An 18,447-nucleotide genomic window follows, 5' to 3' on the forward strand; every position below is an offset into this window, starting at 1 on the left:
ATGACTGCGAGATATTTAAGCAATCGTGCTGCACTGTTTCCACGTCGAGGCCGTAATGTAAAGGGAGATTTTTCTGATCTTGTGCTTTTCCCACCACTTCCTTTTTAGGTTGCACTTTTGTTAACACTTCTATCTGGTTTTGCATAGGCATGCAAATTTACATGAGAAATAAAAACAAAGGTTCAAAGAAACTAAGTACCTCGACGAAACTTTAGCTTTAGTTACTACTTACTTTGAAGATCACGATTATACATGCAAAGCACGCAATCGTCTCTTAAAATGATGAGATTAAACTATCCAGCATCACCTAAAGACATTCAAATCAGTTCCTTAGCAACACTGAGCGTAAAAAGTTGTGATTAGACAATATAATGTGACACTTCTTGGTGCCAATTTGTTTGTAGCTTTCTGATATTATTTACTTATATTATGTGCTTGTGATGGAGATGTCTTTTTTTATTGTGATAGAGCTACTTTTACATGATTTAAAGGTCTCAGTACTTCCTCAAACAGAGGAGAGAGGACAGAGAGACGACTCGGCTTCACTTCAAGTTAAAGGACAAAACTGTAGAAAGACTGTTTTCAGTGTGAGATGTAGGTGGCTACAAGACATCACGCTGACAGTTGAAAGTGACTTTTGATATCTTTTCTTTCTGTTGGATGAACCACCTTATCTCCCCATAACACACAGTAACATCCAAAACCACAGAAGATAAGGGCCAACAATGAAAACTACCATCTTATGTGTTAGTTATCATAGGAAGTCTGTGTAATTATGTTGTTTGATTTAATACATTTTGTTGTATAATTGTTGTAGCATGCTCAAACATGTATATTTTTCTTTTCATGGATTGTTTTGTTAATTCTTGTATAGTTTTTTGTGCAGCTTTGACCTCCTCGCCTGGTGTTTTCTGTTAAAACAGCATGTTCAGCCAAGGACCTGGTTAAAATATGTAAACAAATACATGCATGGGCTCGATTGTGAAACTTGGATCATCTGGAAACACGTTCAAATCTCAACCCTGTCTTTCTCCACGTGATGTGGACGATAGCATTTTGGAAAGTAACAGACGTGCGACTCAGGTGATTTGGTCCCAAGTCGTTTTTTTCTTGGGCAAGTCAAGTCGCAGGTTTTGTCCAGTCCAGCTGAAGAAATGCTCCTGTGGGGGAAAAAAATATCTAAATTATATTTGGTTACATGCAGGAAAAAAAAGTTTTGCTATAACAAGTTCCTAATTTTTTTTTTTCTCAGTCTTATTTAATGTTTTTTACTCTGTTTCCTGCAATCAATAAAAAACAGATTTTTCACAGATGGAAAAAAAAAAATAGGAAATTGTCGCAGCAAAACTTTAGTTCTTTCCCACCAGATAGAAAAGAAGATTCTCACTTGGCCCTCAGGGCCTCTGTAGCAAACAGACTGTGGCTGGAGGGTTTTTTATTCTAGGATCCTTTGGGCTCTGTACAGACATCTGACTTCAACGATATCACTGATGATATCATTTTGTTTAAACAGTGAAACACTGACAGCCGGACCACAAATAAAAGTAAGAAACCAAACAGAAAACGGAAAATGAAGTTGAACGTGGACAAGTCATTTGAGTTGTCATGACTCAAGTCAAGTCTTCGGCTTCCAGGTCCAAGTTGAGGCTCAAATCTTTTTTTGTGTGTGTGTGTGTTTTGTTGAGTGACTGTTTTGATTTCACATGTCTGAAAAAATAACTAAGAGACTAAATTTGAGCACACATTTTATCAGATGAGTAAACAGCCTGTCCTTGCAGAGAGTCATAAGTATTAAAACTGATGGGAAAATAGAAAAAGGAGCTGCATGGCTTTACAGGGCAACTGTGTTGTCATGGAGAAGACATTCAAACGCAAATGTGAATAATTACAACACAGTTAAAAGTACAAACCCAGGAATATTTATTTTTTCCATAACTGAATAAACAAGCTGTTCTCGGAGGAAAAAAGGATCAAGAACACTGTTTGAAGCTTGAAAGGTGGCAGGGTCCGCCACTTATAAACAAAGTTAAACAGTAGGAAACTGTGTTGTCTTTAAGTCAGTTTGTTTATTCAGTCATACAAACAAAGAGAGTGTGTTTATTTAGTTCGTGTAGGCACAAATAAACCCGTCAATAAAGGCATTTCTCTTCTGATTAATATGTCTCGCCACAGAATTACATAGTGCCCCTTTCAAAACAACCCCCTGAGGTCGGTTACATGCACCCCAGAGAGGTTTCATGATATAACTCAATTGCGAGCGTTAACACGGTTACACCTTTAAATGCCCCCTCCTCCCTCCTCCTGAGCGCTTTTACTATCTGCGATTGCGCGCCAGCCCTCATTGGCTGCTGGTGATAATCGGTCAACAATCGGTCCGGAGGGAGGCAGGAGGGAGGCAGGAGGGATCGGGACGGCAATGTTTACAGCCGCTCCATGCACGTAATTAGCTCGTCCTGAAGGATTCGCTCGCGTTGTTTGATTGTGTTTTGTTTTGTTTTCCTCTGACGGGTAGACGGTGAGCTCGCTCCGGGGCGGACCATGTTTTTGTGTCGCGCGGGCAGGCTGTCTGCAGCGACCCTGGATCAGGCTCTCAAGTCCGCGGGCTCGATTCTGGTGCAAGTTGAGGCGAACAGACTGAGGCACGTCACTTTGACATTACGCAAGCAGCACGCGCTTCAGGGACACCGGTGCTTCTGCGTGCCCGTCGGCGAAACCCGTGCGCACCTGCGGAAACAGCGACAGCCGGACCGGGACTCCTCGTCGGGTTTGGCGATCACGGGCTGGGCTCAGTTGGACCGGGTGGTCGCTGTGGCCGCGAGCCTCTCCAAGAGCGTGCGGAGCCAAGCCGGTAGCTCAGATCTTATCGGACAGACGCTGGTTCACAGGAACCTCAGAGGAGGAGGGCCGGGGGGTCATGTGTTGTTCACAGGTACCGGGGGGGTTTCCAGTCGACGCTGCTCCACCACCACCACCACCACCAGGACCATGCACACCAGAGCCGCGGCCGCGAAGAAGAGCAGCGACGCCGGCGAGGAGCAGGCGGCTGACGGCAACAAAGAGGTAAATTATACAACTCGAGTGTTTGTCTGACCCCGGAGCAGCACGCGTGTCCGAGTGTGTGTCCACGCAGCTCAACCGGTGTGTGTGTGTGTGTGTGTCTGTGTGAGTGGCGCCAGGACTGAACTAAAACCATGAAATATGCACGAAGCTGCCAGCCTGGGCCTCTTCTGTGTCATGTAAGCAGGCAGGCTCGTTATACAACACTGCGTGACGCGCGCAGCTGCCTGGGCAGGAGTACATGTGCAGGAAACTCATAGGATCCATGTTTTAAGCATGAGCACAGGGACAAGTGTCATGTACATGTAGCCGAGGGAGAACATGCTGACTCACTGTTCAACAGGCTCTCTCTCTCTCTCTCACACACACACACACACACACGTGGCTGTTCGACCTGCCAGGCCAACCAGAAACATGAGTCATTTTGTCCAAACTGATTTGAATAGGAGTGTGTTCAGTGAGTTCTTGGCACGAGCTGTGTGTTGGTGGGGAGGCAAAGCACAACAGCGTGGGTGAACCTGCAGCCACAAGGTCTTAGAGAACACGATTACACTGCCGTGTTCAGCTTGGTGTTGACTGTTATGAGGCTGACATGATTATTATGTTGGATAACTGTGAGAGTGAAGAGTCAACAGCCACGCTGGCAGATCTTTGACCCCGGAATAGACGCAGCGGTGCTTGGACACACTCGGCAACAAGCCCACAGGAAGAGACGCCATGTCACAGTGGTCAAACTGTGTAATTACATCATCACGTGATGTACTGGGGCCCAAAATATTCCCATAAGCTAACATTGTGAAGAAGCAGCTGTAAAATGGTGGAGACATTTATTGGAGCCACTCACTGCTGTTGAATGACTTGGTTTACTATCGCAACTGGAGCCATTTGGTTCAATAAAAGTGGGATTGTCTAGAAAAGCTGCAAGATTAAATCATTTTATCGCTGTTGAAGTTAGCTGGCAGTTGGACCGGAAGTTAGCCAGCTTGGTTAGCGGAAGTCTGGCACATGAAACCAAAATGGCCAGACTCTCCGGCTATAAAGTTACCCTGATCCGCCGTGTTGTAGGGCCTATAGAGCGTGGGCACCAGAGACTTCTGCTGTGGGGATGTGACACCACGTTTTGGGCCCCAGTGCATCACTTGATTAAATAAATTATCCACCATTATACAGCTGCTTCTTAACAATGTCAGCTTATGGAAAAAGGACCCAGTCCATCACTATATGTTGTAATTACACAGATTGGCCGCTATGAAAAATGCCATAAAACCGGGCGGTCTTTTGATTTTAATGTAAGGTCTTTGGCTCACAACGTCTGGACCAAAGTGGTGGAATGATTGATATGTACATCCAGCTGCTTCCAGTGCTCCAAAACATTGTCAGATCATTATTTTGTCAAAAGACTTGTCTTGCAAAAGATGGTCATTTTTATTTCAGACCACGAACAAATTCATTGATAAATATCTGCTTATTGCGGAAGTCCTACTGACGGAAATGTCGGCCCGACAAGTAACAGGAAACATCACTAGGGTTCTTTTTCAAGCTCTAAATCGTTCCAGAAAAACTAATTCATAGACACAGAATGTTTGAAGAGCAGGTCGTGAGTCTCACTGTCATCTAAAGACGAACCAGAGCTCTTCTTCTCGTTGTGCCCTTGTCATGTAAATATTGATAAAATCCTTTGCAAGCAGGCAGCTAATGGACGTAGGCTGCCATACTGTCATTTCTAGGATGTAGGCAAAGTGAATTCAGGTGGATTTTCTCTCCTGGGTCCCTTTTTAAAATAGAAGTCAATCGATCCAACAATACACTCCCCTAACATCGGGACATTGATGCAGCAGAACCAGACAGTACTTTTCCTACGTATTCTTCTTCCTTGTCATAACCTGCCGCCTACAGTTTGTTCTGATATCCAGGTGCCTTTTGGCTGAGATGTGGAGTAGCAAAGGTCTTGTGATGCTGCCTTAAGTGACATCACATGAGGCCTTGGACAGCTTTTTCCACAAATGCAGTATTAGACCGTTCTGTTGCTTTTTTCAGTTTAACTCTTAACTTTTTTTAAGACTGGACACTTTTTGTAGTCACTTCTTTTACTTTCCTGCTCTGGCCTCAGACATTTCCCTCCCCTTCTGTGTCTGTATTTGTGTGCGTCTTTGTGTCCGCATTGCCAGCGTGACTTTTGAATATCTGCATGTGTTTCCACGCCTCTGAAAAGCTGTTATCGGACACAGCAGCACCACTGTTCCCCTCCCATACACCCTCCCTGGCACAACTCCCTTTTGGCTGTTCACTCACATGACCCTCCCACGCTGCCGTCCGCCTTTTACTTTTAGCTTGCCCTGACTGGACGCTGAAAAGCAAAAAGGCCTGCTCCCTCGCCCACCCTGACACTTTTTCTATTGTCCATTGTTGGCAGGCCAATGAATACGTCACCAAGGCCGCGACTGCATCCAGGGGGCTCAGGCCAAAATTTAGCGAGACAAATTGCGGTGACGTGAAAAGATAGACTTGTTTTCTTCTTCTTTTTCTTCTTCTTAAGTGTAAAAGAAGATGAAAATAGTTGTTAAACTCAATAAATCTGTTGATTAAATGCATAAAAATCTTATAATCTAACAATAAACATGTTTATGCCACTTATTAATGTTAGTAAGCGACTTTAAAAGACCTTATTACTTATAATCTAAAACTTTAAAGATCTGAAAGATTTAATATGAACGGTTCCCCCCTCCAGTCCTAAATCTTACAGACTCACATAAACAACATTACTGTTGTTTTTATGACTTCTATAAAACAAAGTTACCCTACTAAGCATAATGTCACCATAACAGCTTCTTTTCTTTTTTCTCTCATCTGCTCATTTCTGCTGTTCTATGAGGAAAAATATGCTCCCAAACACATTTTTCCATCAGCCTTTTTTTTGTCCGCACCACTTTTAAAGTTGACCTTGGATGGATAGTCTGCTACAATAATACATTCCCTTTTGAATGAGGTCACTGCAGCCAGCATTCTTTACGCATTGTTGTCGAGTTGTCTCAGCTCTGTAGGGGCAAGGTCAATATTTTGTCTAAAAATAAAATCATTCCACGCAAGCCGGAACTACCTCCTGCTGCTCTACCAAAGAGGGACTTTTTTTTTCTCTTAACAGAAAATGAATTTGAATAACAGGATTCAAACAGAGGGGATTTCTCCAAATTTGTTATAAGTTGACTCCTTTTTGCTCATTACTCAGCAATTCAAATGTTGTGTTTATAATACTGGATTAAATGATGAAGTGATGCCAATTTATATCCTAAAAGTCGAAGGCCAGCTGCTTCAGCGTGGCATCATAATGTTCTGCAAAATGTTTGTATATGTTTATAAAGCACTGTGCTGCCCCATCATCTTAAATTCTGAAGACGCTTCGCATACTATTGTACCTGTTAAACTGGTTCTGTTGCATCAATCGTGACGACTGTTGTCAAACACAGCCCTTCAGTCAGAGTAGTATTACTGTTATATTAATGTACTGCAGGCTTTCTCTCTCGCTTTTCTAGATTCCTGCTTCTCTCGCTGCCCTGTGAGCCACGAGTGTGTTGTACTTCACTAATCTGTTTTACAGCCAACACACACACACACACTCACACTCACACTCACACTCACACACACACTCACACTCACACTCACCCACACAGTGGCGTGACCTGCCGGCTCCCTGCTGCTTCCAGCTCAGACAGCTGGATTGTGTCTGTTGCTTGTTCTTCTTGTGTCTTGAGTGGCGTGTCCGCAGGTCACAAACACAGAGTAATGTGTGTGTTTGTGAGAGAAAGTGACAGACTTTGTTCTCATGTGAATGTGTGTGAAAGGGCGAGTGATAAAGTGGTTTACCTTAAACAAACAACAGCAGTCTGTGTTTGGTCAGCTGACTCGGCAGAATGATGTATAGAGGAAGCTTGTAAAAAGTTTTGTTCGACCTCAGTTTTGAACCAGATGACGCACAGCGCACAGTGTCTTTATTTGGTTTTATATCATGATGATGCATCAATTCCTATAATTGTTGCTCAGCTTGAACTCTGACATACAACTTCTGTTTGCAAAACCAGGAGAAGGAACTTCTGCGCGTGTTTAAAAAAATAAAACATTGCTGCAACCTTGTTATTTGTTTTGATAAATTGTGTAATCGGATAACTTGCGGATAACTTGCAACCCTGACCGATTATGCATTTCCCTTATTTTCTGTCATACAAAAAATGTTACAGTGTCAGGTGTTTATATAAAACTTTGCCAAAGTTTCACATAGGAAAATACCTGTGAGCAAAACCTCAGGTCATCTGCCCCTTGGCATTGCACATCGACAGAACAGAAACGCTCCCATCCATCCTCTCACGCTGTACCGAGGTTTATCACGTTGGCTCTGACCAGGACTCTCAACTGGATCATATTTTATTAACAAAATGTTTTGTGTTTTCTTCCTTCTGATGTTCTCTGGCTGCTTTGCTTCAACTCTCTCTGATTTACAGAGTTTCCTGATGGATGGTTGGCTTTCCTTGTTGCTAGTAGTCACTGCTAACTGCTATTGGTTAGCTAGCTCATTAAGCTATGCATTGAGTGTTCGTATTAGCTGACTCTCTCCCCGCCCAGGGCCTGAAAACCTTCTCTCGATGGCCCGATGGGACGGTTATCTAAAGCTAGTATATAGCTAGCTGCATGGCTAACTAGCAGCAACAAGTAAAGCTGTCTGGAAACTCTTCAAATCACAGTTTGTTTCTCCTTAAAGTGTGATCTAGTCTCACCAGAATCATTGTATAAAGTGTGTAAGTTAGTGGACAACATGTGGTGGTTGTCATGTCACTATCCAATTTGTGGGTGCCGTAAAGATACAGGCATTACAGCTGAGTTACAGGCAGAGAATAAACAAAGGGGCTGCATACAAGGCCAGTTAAAGATGAATAAGGCAGCTTTTTGAACTGTGACTCATGCAAAGTTAATCTTGAATAGATCTTGAACTCCCAGAATAAAAGTGTAGAGCTGGAAATGAGCAAAACATGTCCCCTTCAAGGTTAAAAGATTATGATTAGAGATTTTTGTATACTTATTGCACCTATAAAAAGCTATAAAAGTCCCCTGAAATACTCATCAGCAAGTGCTTTGTTGAGAGAAGAGTAACACATTCATGTTATGCTTTGGTGTCGTCACTCATTCAGCTCTTTGTCTACTTGTAAAATTTACACCATACCAACAACTGACACACATCACATCACCATCTCATGTCATATGGGTTTTTAAAAAGATCACAATTGGTTGTTGGGGACAAAAACCGTGACATCCGCCAAACCTGAAGCGAAGCCTCCAGCTCGTAGCCAAGTGTGTGATGAATATGAATGTGAAAAAATGTCGACTTGTGAAAGATGTCACCACAATTTTCTTCCACTTCCTCCTCGCCAGCCACATCTACTCTCTGTTTTTGTCCAGATATGCAGAGTGTCTTCTTATGGACTCTCCAGGGAATGTTTTCTTATTTCCCCTATCTCACATTCTCCTGCTCACTTCCTGCTATTTTGCTGTCTTTCTTTTTCTGTCCAGGAGCCGCAGAGGCTGAAGGAGGACTCTACTGCTTCCTCATCGACTGTGAAAGCCGAGGACGAGCCGGAGCCAGAGGGAGGGAAACCCAGTAAAACCCAACAACTGAAGAAAGTCTTCAAGGAGTATGGAGCTGTGGGAGTTTCCTTTCACATCTGTATCTCCCTCATGTCCTTGGGAATGTTCTACCTCCTCATATCCAGGTAACACAACATCACATTATTGAGTTTTCTGCAGGTGAGGTGGGGGCAGGGCTGAAAAACAGGCACCTTAACCTTATTTGGTCTTGTATCCAGTATTCCCTAAATATAGATATACTCTCAGCAGAAGGAGGGGAAAAAAACTTTGAACAAGCAAAAGAAAGATTCCTGTTTTGACCCTAAAGGTCCACGGAGTATTTGTGGAAATGCAGGGATATCACATACTGGAAAGAAAAAGCAGATGGAACAAGCCGAGGAAAAATAACTCAGCAGTGCATCGAACATCACTTACTGACATTATCCAGCAGCAGTGTGAGGGCATCCAAGTGCAGCATTTCCTTCAAACCCAGAAAACGTCTACAGGAAGTCGCCGACCCGTGGGCTGCTTTTACACAGAGGAATGCATAATGTCTGCTGCAAATTGGCAGCAAATGGGAGCCGTTATATTAAGAGAAAAGCAGAGTACGCACTCAGATGTCCACTCAGTCAGTCACATTGTACCGGCTCTGCTGAAATCACACACAGACACTTAAACCAAGTTGAGCACTTGAATAAAACATAAGGATCTTTACAACAACACAAAATCTTTGACTTTAAATTCAGCTATCTTTTGCAGGTTTTTAACCTTCTGTAAGCACAACTTAAACCTTGGCAAAGGACAATTTTCCAGCCTTTGTCTTTTCTCTCTGGCCTCATGCCAGCTGCCCAAATACCAGAGAGGCTTGGCAGAGATTATCTGACAGCTCAGACATTTCCTCGTACAGCATGATAATGGCCCTTGAAGTGAAAACTGACTCTGTAGTCCACAACTATTGAGAATTATCACTGTGGGGCCTCTGTATTAGCAGGCCACATGCCCGGACTCAGAGCTGTGCGCTGGGTAAACAGTTGTCAGGGTGCAGATGGATCTCTATATTTAGCCGACTGACTAAAGTTTGCTGAGTGCAACAGAGCTGTTAAAGTGTGTGAGAGAGAGAGAGAGAGAGAGATTCTGTATTGATTGAAGCGGCTCTCAGCCTTGTGTTAGCGCACTCAATCACATAATCATCTCCCCGAGTAGCTCGCATTGGAAATGCCACGACTCCACAAAACCTCCTCACAAGGGCAGAGATACGTGTAGATGTTAAAGCTGCTTTGATTTGTGATTTCAAGCTGGCAGCGCTTCTTATGCTAATCAGTTTAAATGGGTCAAAAGGCCATAAAATAAACTATTATAAAACATCCAACACTGAACACAGCTCCCTCTGCTGGAGGTGGATGGGAGGTGCACTTCTAATCACATAAGCAGGACCATAGGGAGGAGCGGACTCTGCTTGTTTACTTTGTATCTAATCTCAGGAAATCCTGGACAATGTAACCAGCCCGGAGTAAGACAGAGGTTTGTCCCTGTGGTGCGAAGCTTTCAGGATTCATTCTCACCTGAAAGTTTGAACATTGATTTTTTTTTTCAGGAGATGTTTTTGTAAACACAGACGCCTTACTATTGATTTGTTGCAGACATGGTTTGCATGGCTGACATCGCTGAACATACAAATGTAGTTTACTATTATAAGTAGTGCCTTTTTATATTCTCAACATATTTTCAGATTAATTCTGTATTTTTTTGTAACAGTTATTCTTTATCTAATTTTATTAAATAGAAATTAGTTATTATTTTTGTTTAATTGCATCTTACTTCCAGTTTCTCTTATTAGTTTTAATTTTGTTTCATTTATTGTATTTGATATTTTCTTAGTTTATTTTTGCACATCATTTTATACTGGTGTTTGTATTAAATTAAGTTTGATTTAATCTTTTATTCATTCATTCATTTTTCTACATCAAATATATTTTATTTTATATAATTTAATATTCCATTGCGAATGTTATTTTATTTTGTTTAGTTTAATTCAATTTTATTTTCTTGAATGTAACTCTTAATTTATTTCATTTAATTTTTTTATTAGAATTTTTATAATAAAGAGTCCTATTATATCTCTCTTTTTTTTTTTTGTCCATTGTTTTGAAGAGTTGTGGTGATTGAAGGGTGATCAATATGATCAGTGACACCAGGCCCGGGACATCTTTATGTGTCGTGGACAACAATTTAAAACATTTAAAGAGATGAAAAACACCTGTGAGTGATCGTCTAATATGAATTCTGTACACTTGTGACGAGTTGTCTGTGTCATTTGTCTCCCCAGCGGGATCGATATGGCGGCCGTGCTGTGCAAACTGGGCTTCAGCGAGACGGTCGTTCGCTCTAAGATGGCAGCAGGGACGAGCACATTCGTCTTGGCCTACGCCATCCACAAGCTCTTCGCTCCGGTTCGCATCAGCATCACTCTGGTGTCGGTGCCTCTCATCGTGCGCTACTTCAGAAAGACTGGTCTCTTTAAACCGCCCACACCTGCACCCTGATGACCCCTCTCCACTCCTCCGCTGCCTCATGAAGCAACAAACATCCTGACTGTTAATGGCCATGATTAGAAACTCCTGTACATATCACTTACTCATTTGCCTTCATCTAGAAAAAAGAAAATGACTCATCTTTGTTGTTGTAAATTCAGGTAAAAAAATGTTTCTGCCATTAGTTTCAATTTGTAACAGAATCAAAGTTGTTGAATTGTGTTACTGTAGGATAAGTGTGTCTGGAGTCATGCCTTAATATATGTGCATTCCAAAAACCATAAACAAAAAGGCTGAGGAAGCTCAAATATTTATTTTACAATCAGAAGTTTGATCAGGGATTTTCAGTCCGAAGCACTTTCAGTAGGCAGGTTTGTCTCTTAATGCTGTGAAGGTTCCCCGAGGAAAGAATAAGCTGATCTCTGCTCTGCTGTTCACTGTTAGCTGACTCGGCGATGTTCTGGCGTTATGTGAATCAGCAGAATATTTCTGGCTCTGTCTGTTTCCTACCTCTCTCTGTCTCTTTCCTCTTTTCTCTCCTACACCCTCTTTTCTGCTGTTGATTTGCTTATTTTTTTCTTCTCAGTCTCTATCCTGGCATCTGTTTTCCTCTCCTGTCTTTTTCTGTCTCTTTGCAAATGCCACTGCCCAAGCGATAATTTGGAGCACATTAATCTAAGAGTAGAAGCCGATTATAGTTCATGTCAAGCTTTGGATGAAGAATGTTGGTTTGTTTTTTTTTTTCTTCTGATTGAATGGACTGTATTTAACTATTAAAAGGGATGTTCTCTTTTATATTTGTTATTTCTGTACCAAAATATCATCATCATCATCATCATTATCATTGCACAATGAGTCTATTAATTTTTATTTAATTACTTTATTTTGTGCCTTTTTTAATTTGTAGATGCTGTGACCAATATTTTTTACATTACAATAATGTAAACGAGATTAGTGACGAAACTACAGATAACACCTGAGATAACACTGCAGTTTCCCTCAGTTCTGTTCCTTCAGTCTGTGTTGTAAAAAGTATTCATGAGTCAGTCATGAAGTTTAAAGTTTAAGGTGGTGTGTATTATTTCTTTGGGGAGTAAAAGTCTTGAGTGTCATGGAGCATCCATCAAAAGCAAAAGTAAATGAGACATACAGTATCAACATGTATATATCATTAATGCTATCTGTCAGTGATTACTGGCCAATTATTGATATTCAGATATGTTTTGTTTTTTAAATCTGATTGCTGATAAAATGAATTAATCAAAAAATGCACTCCGAGGCAGCACGCAATCTGCAAAGCAACTTGTAAATAAAGCTATTAAATTGATGTAGTGAGCAAAAAGTAGTATCTAAAAACTGCAATTCAGTACAATACTTGAGTAAATGTACTAATTGCTTTGGTTTTACAGCTGGCATCTTAGCTGCTCTTGTTCGCTTTTATCACATTCAAAGGCTGTATTCAGCTAACGGCTCTATAAACTGACTGTACCTGCCGAGCATTAAACAACACTCGGGCGACGAGTTAGCAACCAGCTGAACAAAAGCAGAGCTAATCATCCAGACACACTAATGAGTACGCTGCTGCTCTGTATAGGTCATGAAAGGGAAATGAGCACCTGTTTGCCAACATCTCAGCCATATCCAAGGTGATGATATCTATCATCCCCTTGGGGGGGCAGCAGAAACAAGCTGCAAACACAAATCTGCCATCATTGTGGTCGATGAGAGCAACCTGTTTTGTTTCCCTTTCTGTTTATGTGTAAAGTAAAACTAGTTCCTCTGCATTGATAATTAATTATTGTACATCTCAGATTTCAGCTTTTTTGTTAAGCCCATTTTTTTTTCTAGGGAGGAAGCACGTTTAAAAGGTGCATTTTGTTGTTCTGGGGAAGAACATTTTACTCAGAAGAGAAAAATCTTCATTAACTGATTTTCCATTTTTGATTTTATCATGCCAAATCAAACTGAATAAAAAACAAAATCACAAACTGAACCTAAAGGACAACACAATTTGAAGCGAGAACAGTGCCAGGGTCCGCCACATGTGACCAGTGTTCTGGGGACCTTAAATTCCTATAATATTAAAATCCTGAGCTTGAATTTCTCCAAATCTACACAGTGCCCCTTTAAGATATCTAGCAAAGTATTATTGTTATTGTCGATTTATCAGACAATTATTTTCTCAATTAATCATTTTCTTGTTTGGTTAATGTCAGAAAATGTCAGGTTAGTTTAATTCATACAATATCAATTCACAACAAAGGTTTCTCATTAAAGGCTCATACTCTTCAAAAACATCGACTGGTGCTTCTTTCAGTCCAATGCAACATCCTAGAATGTCTTGTTTTTTCCACAACCCAAAGATATTCAGTTTACTGTCCTATGAGTAAAGCAACTGGAACAAATATTCCCATTTCAAAGGCTGAAATCAAAGAACTTTTCTTCAAAAAACACTAAAACCGAACCGAACAAATTTGATAGTTTACACCTAATCAAGATATTGTTGCAGCGCTAATAAAAAGGAAAGAAAATTATTTTCGTCAAGTTTCAAAGTTTTATTCTAACTGCGATTTTTATATTATCACCTTTATATTATATTTACAACTGACATAAGAAGAGGTGTATGGAAGCACCATCTTGCTGCACTTCCTCTTCGCCGCCACACTGGGGAGCTCCTGAACTACAAATACAGCGCCGCTGTCTCCTCATCACTCTGATGCAGCCGCATCACACTCTTACATCTCTCATAAGATTGAACGTCTTTGTACTCTTAATGTCCTCAAGATAGATACGAGCATCAAGAGCATCGCTCCTCGCACGCACCAAACTTCTTAAGAGTTGTTCAATGTGACAAATTGGCGTCTACAAAGCGTTGATAAAGTCTAGGTGCACAGTCTGTGAAATTACTCAAAACAGAAAAAAGCTCCTCTTCTTTTTCATTTTTTTTTCTTTTTTATCACAGATGCACGATATCCAGATAATGCTTGGACTTAAAACACAAGCCTTTGTACCGCACTATTGTTTTTTCAGGGGTTAAAGGTCATCACGCGCTGACCGCTGAGCACTTTTCATTATCTCTGGCTGCATATAATCACAGCAGGTCCAGCATGAGGCCATCTCTCTCTCTTTCCTTGAGGGTTCAGCTGAACAAGAAAGCTGGTGTGGTGTCCCTGAAGATCTGCAGTGTGGTGAATGGTAGCTGCCTTGAACAAGACCTTATCTCCTCTCCCTGTGTGTGTGTGTGTGTGTGTGTGTGTGTGTGTGTGTGTGTGTGTGTGTGTGTGTGTGTGTGTGCGTGTGTGTGTGTGTGCGTGCGCGCGTGCGTGTGCTTCCCGGCCCGGTAAATAATTCAGTCAGGAGAGTTGTATAAGGAGAACTAAGAGTGCACGGTGGTCTGTGCCAGATATCAACCTCGCTTTTTCAGGAATAAGGAGCTTTGTGCAGCGCTGTGACACCAACTGATACAAACCGATGTCTCACACACACATTCACACACAGTCACACACGGGAAGAGGAAGAAGCCTGGGCCTCATTAGCCATGATGAGGACAGGGAGCTGCCATCGCCTCTCCATCCCCTGCATGTCCCCCATGGCTAGGAACAAATTGGTGACAGCGCTCCCAGCCACTCTGTCGGGCTACCTGCGATGCACTGGGCTCTGTCAGGCTCCTCTCCTTTCATACTGCTGTGCATTTGCCTGTGTGTGTGTGTACACCCAAGAAAAAGAAGAGCGCCTCCTTGGTTACACTCCCCGTCACCTTTTGAACCAAGTCATGATTCGAGTGCAACACTTTATCTGGCCGGCCTCGGGTGTCACGAGGGGCCCCTCCCCCAGCACGAGGGGTTCAAGGGGGTTCACTGCTGCACCTCTTTTCTTATTGAGAGTCAGACACACCGTCGGCGTCACAACCGTCACAGCAGCATGCAGAGTGAATCTGTTATGGCTGCATTTCTGACAGTTGGGAGGCGTGTGTGTGTGTGTGTGTGTGTAAGGTAGTTGCAAACTGCTGATGCATGCAGCAATATATAAACATATGGCAACAGCACACACACCTTACACCATAAGCACACTCAAACTCTCTTCCCTGACAAGCTGCCTCTTGCACCTTCTTCTTACATTTTTTCGGCATTCATATTTTTTCCTGCCATTTCCTCTCCATCACTTTACTCAACCTGCTCATTATTTCCCCCTTATTACCCTCCCGCCCCCCAAACACACACATACACACACACTCGCCGTCTCCCCTTCTCCTGACCTGCTCTGTAAACTTGTTAGCCCTTCAGGAGTGTCAGTGTCTAGACGGAGAGGCACCTATTCAGTCAGGCTGGTGGGTTCAAAAGGCATCCTGTGAGTTTCTTCACAGGAAGGGGCTGGCAGAAAGTTTCAATCATGCACACTGCGCACACAAACACAGCTCCTCCACCTTCCTCTTCTCTTTTTTTTTTTTGCCTTCACCCTCTTTTCCTCATATTTTTTCTGGCCACTCCTCTCCCCCCCCCCCACTCTCTCTTCATTCCTATCTCTCCTCTCCTGTCTAGGAGTTAAGTTTAGCAGATGCACCTGATGGCAGCATCATCCTGGAGCACCTGTCAGCTGTCTGCCTTCATCACGGCTCCTCTGCTGCCACAGGGGCCACGGGGAAGTAAACCTGGAGACAGTCGCTACTATCAACAGCTGCATCTTATTATTTTAAACACCGGTGCCAGTCAATTTCCACCAGAGATGCGTGCATTTATTTATTTATTTTTTTCCCCCATTCCTTCTGCATGTCGCCTTCTCCTCCTCATTCGGCTGTTAAATGTGAGCAATTATAATCGAGTGGGGTTGGAGACGTGGAGGCAGAGAGTTTATCTAGCTGGTGACAGGGAGGAAGGGGAGGAGAGGAGGCAGCAGCAGCAGCAGCAGCCAAAAGTTGTCAAAGTGTTTCAAGCAGTTGTGGATTATGTTTTTGACTGTCTGTTACTGTAACTTAGCTGAAAGCCTGTCACCTGTCTAACAGGTAGCCGGGCCATTCAGCTTGTGCTTTTTTTCCTCTTTTTTTTTTTTTTTGAATGCAACATGTCAGAAAACTGGATGTAGCGTTCTGCAACGTGTAATGATACTGAGAGTTTGTCCACAGTAGATTCACAATTATGTTTAGTACAAAGACAAACTGGGCATAAAAGTATTGATTTGGCTGAAGGGCTACTGGCATTCCTCCCCAACCCCCCCAAAAATGTCAATTATCAGATTCACTTTATCTGAACCACTTGTTTGGATGTCAAAACAAAAGTGTGCTGCAGTAACAAATTGTCTTCACTCAATAATTGAGGCAACTCTGTTTGGTCAAGTGTAAATGAGAAAGTAGCTCTGTGGGATCTAATAGAAGTGCACCAGCTGTAGTGCACTCACTATGGATAAATCTATGTGTCTGCAAACCACAAATATGTCAGAACTTAACATTTTCTTATGTTCAATTTTATGATGTGACAACGAGGCTAGATGATCTGATTTAGGCACAAAAACACTTGGTTAGGTTCAGGAAAGTTTTGGCTTTAAATACTTTTTTTGGTTGCTGAAAACAAGGCTAGAGAAATCCTACCTCCCAATAAAATATCTGTTTTCTATCACCACAAACACGTCTGGAAATCTTCAGCTGGTGAGGTCCCTAAACAAATATTTTCCGAATGGTGTTACACTTACAAATGTTGGTACATATCCTATGACACATGAACGCATAAGTGGGTTGCAGAAACTTTAACGACCATCATCCTTATGCTGGTGACTGCCACTGTAGATCACAGAAGTTGAAATAAATTTATATATTGAGAGAGAGAAATGACATCTAAGTTGATGAAAAACTTGATTCTCTTTCATCTTTAATTTTTTTTTCTAGAAATTGTTACATTATCTTATATATTGACAGAGGTTCGGTAGTCACTGCGGTGCAAATCTTCTTCTCCAGATGTTAGAAAACGTGTTTGTTTGGTACAGACCCCACCAAATGAAACATCATCCCCTTCATTTTCAGAGAAAATGAAAATTGTGATGCAAAAACAATCATTCTTACAAACTGAAATCATTTTGCAATCATAATATCTTTCCAAATCACCCCATATTTAGAGTTTTTAATAAGATCATGCAGCGCTGTGAGGTAAACTCATAGCTTCTAGCTCAGATTTCAAGACAAAACACTATAATTATGTGAAGCACCTAAGTATAAACCTAATGACCTGCAGTCAAACCAGCTATCATCCCAAATCAACATTCACGAAAGATGCGAAACAAAATCTCAGACTCGCATGGCCGAGATGATCAGTCATAATCAGTGCACTTGCACTCTGGGAGCAAAGTGAACCAAAACTACAGCAAGTGCAGAAACAGCGCCGTAAACCACCGCTGAGCCGCCGTAACCGATCGAAGCCTGTTTGCCTGTACACACTTCATAATGAATGCATCTCATAAATCCTCCCTAAACGATTCCTCCTTAAATGATTCCCACAGCTCAGACTGTCTGCTCAGTGGAGAGCGCTCATGGATCAAACCATTAACGGGGAAAACCAGGCTCGGGCTGACGGGCGGAGGGCAACAAGCTCAGGCCCCCGGATCATCACCCCGCCCCAACCCACCACCCTCTGCAGACCTAATGGAAAGCAAACAGACAGACAATTTCTTTCAATTAGCCCGAACCAGCCGACCCAATAAATTTTAGTTTGTTCCTCAAGACGTAAGGGCCCTGTTGCATGTCCTGCTCAAAATGAAGACTAATGGGGTATTGTGGAGCTGCTGAGTGCTTGATTTTGTGCCACTACAGCTACCACTCGGCCCGCTCTTCTCTTCTCTCCCCCCCCCAATGGCCTTCCCTCCTTCCTTGAGCTAACTGGAATCAGTGCTGACCAGGCACAACACAAATGTTTAATACATTTATTCACGACTCGGATTCATTTTCTGTTTTAAGCATTATTCCTCAGTAGTTAGGCCGAGCTATTCATCACAGCTTGACAACAGCCGTGAACGTAACCATTGTTCAGCCTCGGTGTCAGCTGAAGTGATGGCCTGCAGAGCAAGAATCAGCCACTCAGCTGCCTGCTGAATTACTTTAAGTTTTTTTTTCTTTTTTCTTTTTTTAAAGGGAATTTAAAGCTGTAATTAAACTGGATTTTTTAGTTGGGGCTGTTCAAAATAACCCGTCGAGTAGTTTGATATCTTTAAGGCTGCTGTTTTTCTGTGTCACTGCCAAGTGGTGGAACAACTGTAAATGCAGTCCTGT

General features: G+C 42.2%; 1 protein-coding gene across 1 annotated transcript; it reads left to right on the top strand.

The window, feature by feature from the left end:
* The first annotated feature begins 2,344 nt into the window (after positions 1–2,344).
* fam210b (family with sequence similarity 210 member B) lies at positions 2,345–12,036 on the top strand. Its single transcript, XM_037100235.1, has 3 exons — positions 2,345–3,060; positions 8,614–8,813; positions 10,994–12,036. The coding sequence occupies exons 1-3, from the start codon at positions 2,539–2,541 to the stop codon at positions 11,208–11,210; spliced, it is 939 nt and encodes a 312-aa protein (XP_036956130.1). The 5' UTR covers positions 2,345–2,538; the 3' UTR covers positions 11,211–12,036.
* Positions 12,037–18,447: the final 6,411 nt, after the last annotated feature.

The sequence above is a fragment of the Acanthopagrus latus genome, chromosome 6 (genome assembly GCF_904848185.1).
Source record: "Acanthopagrus latus isolate v.2019 chromosome 6, fAcaLat1.1, whole genome shotgun sequence".
In the NCBI taxonomy this organism is placed as follows: Eukaryota; Metazoa; Chordata; class Actinopteri; order Spariformes; family Sparidae; genus Acanthopagrus; species Acanthopagrus latus.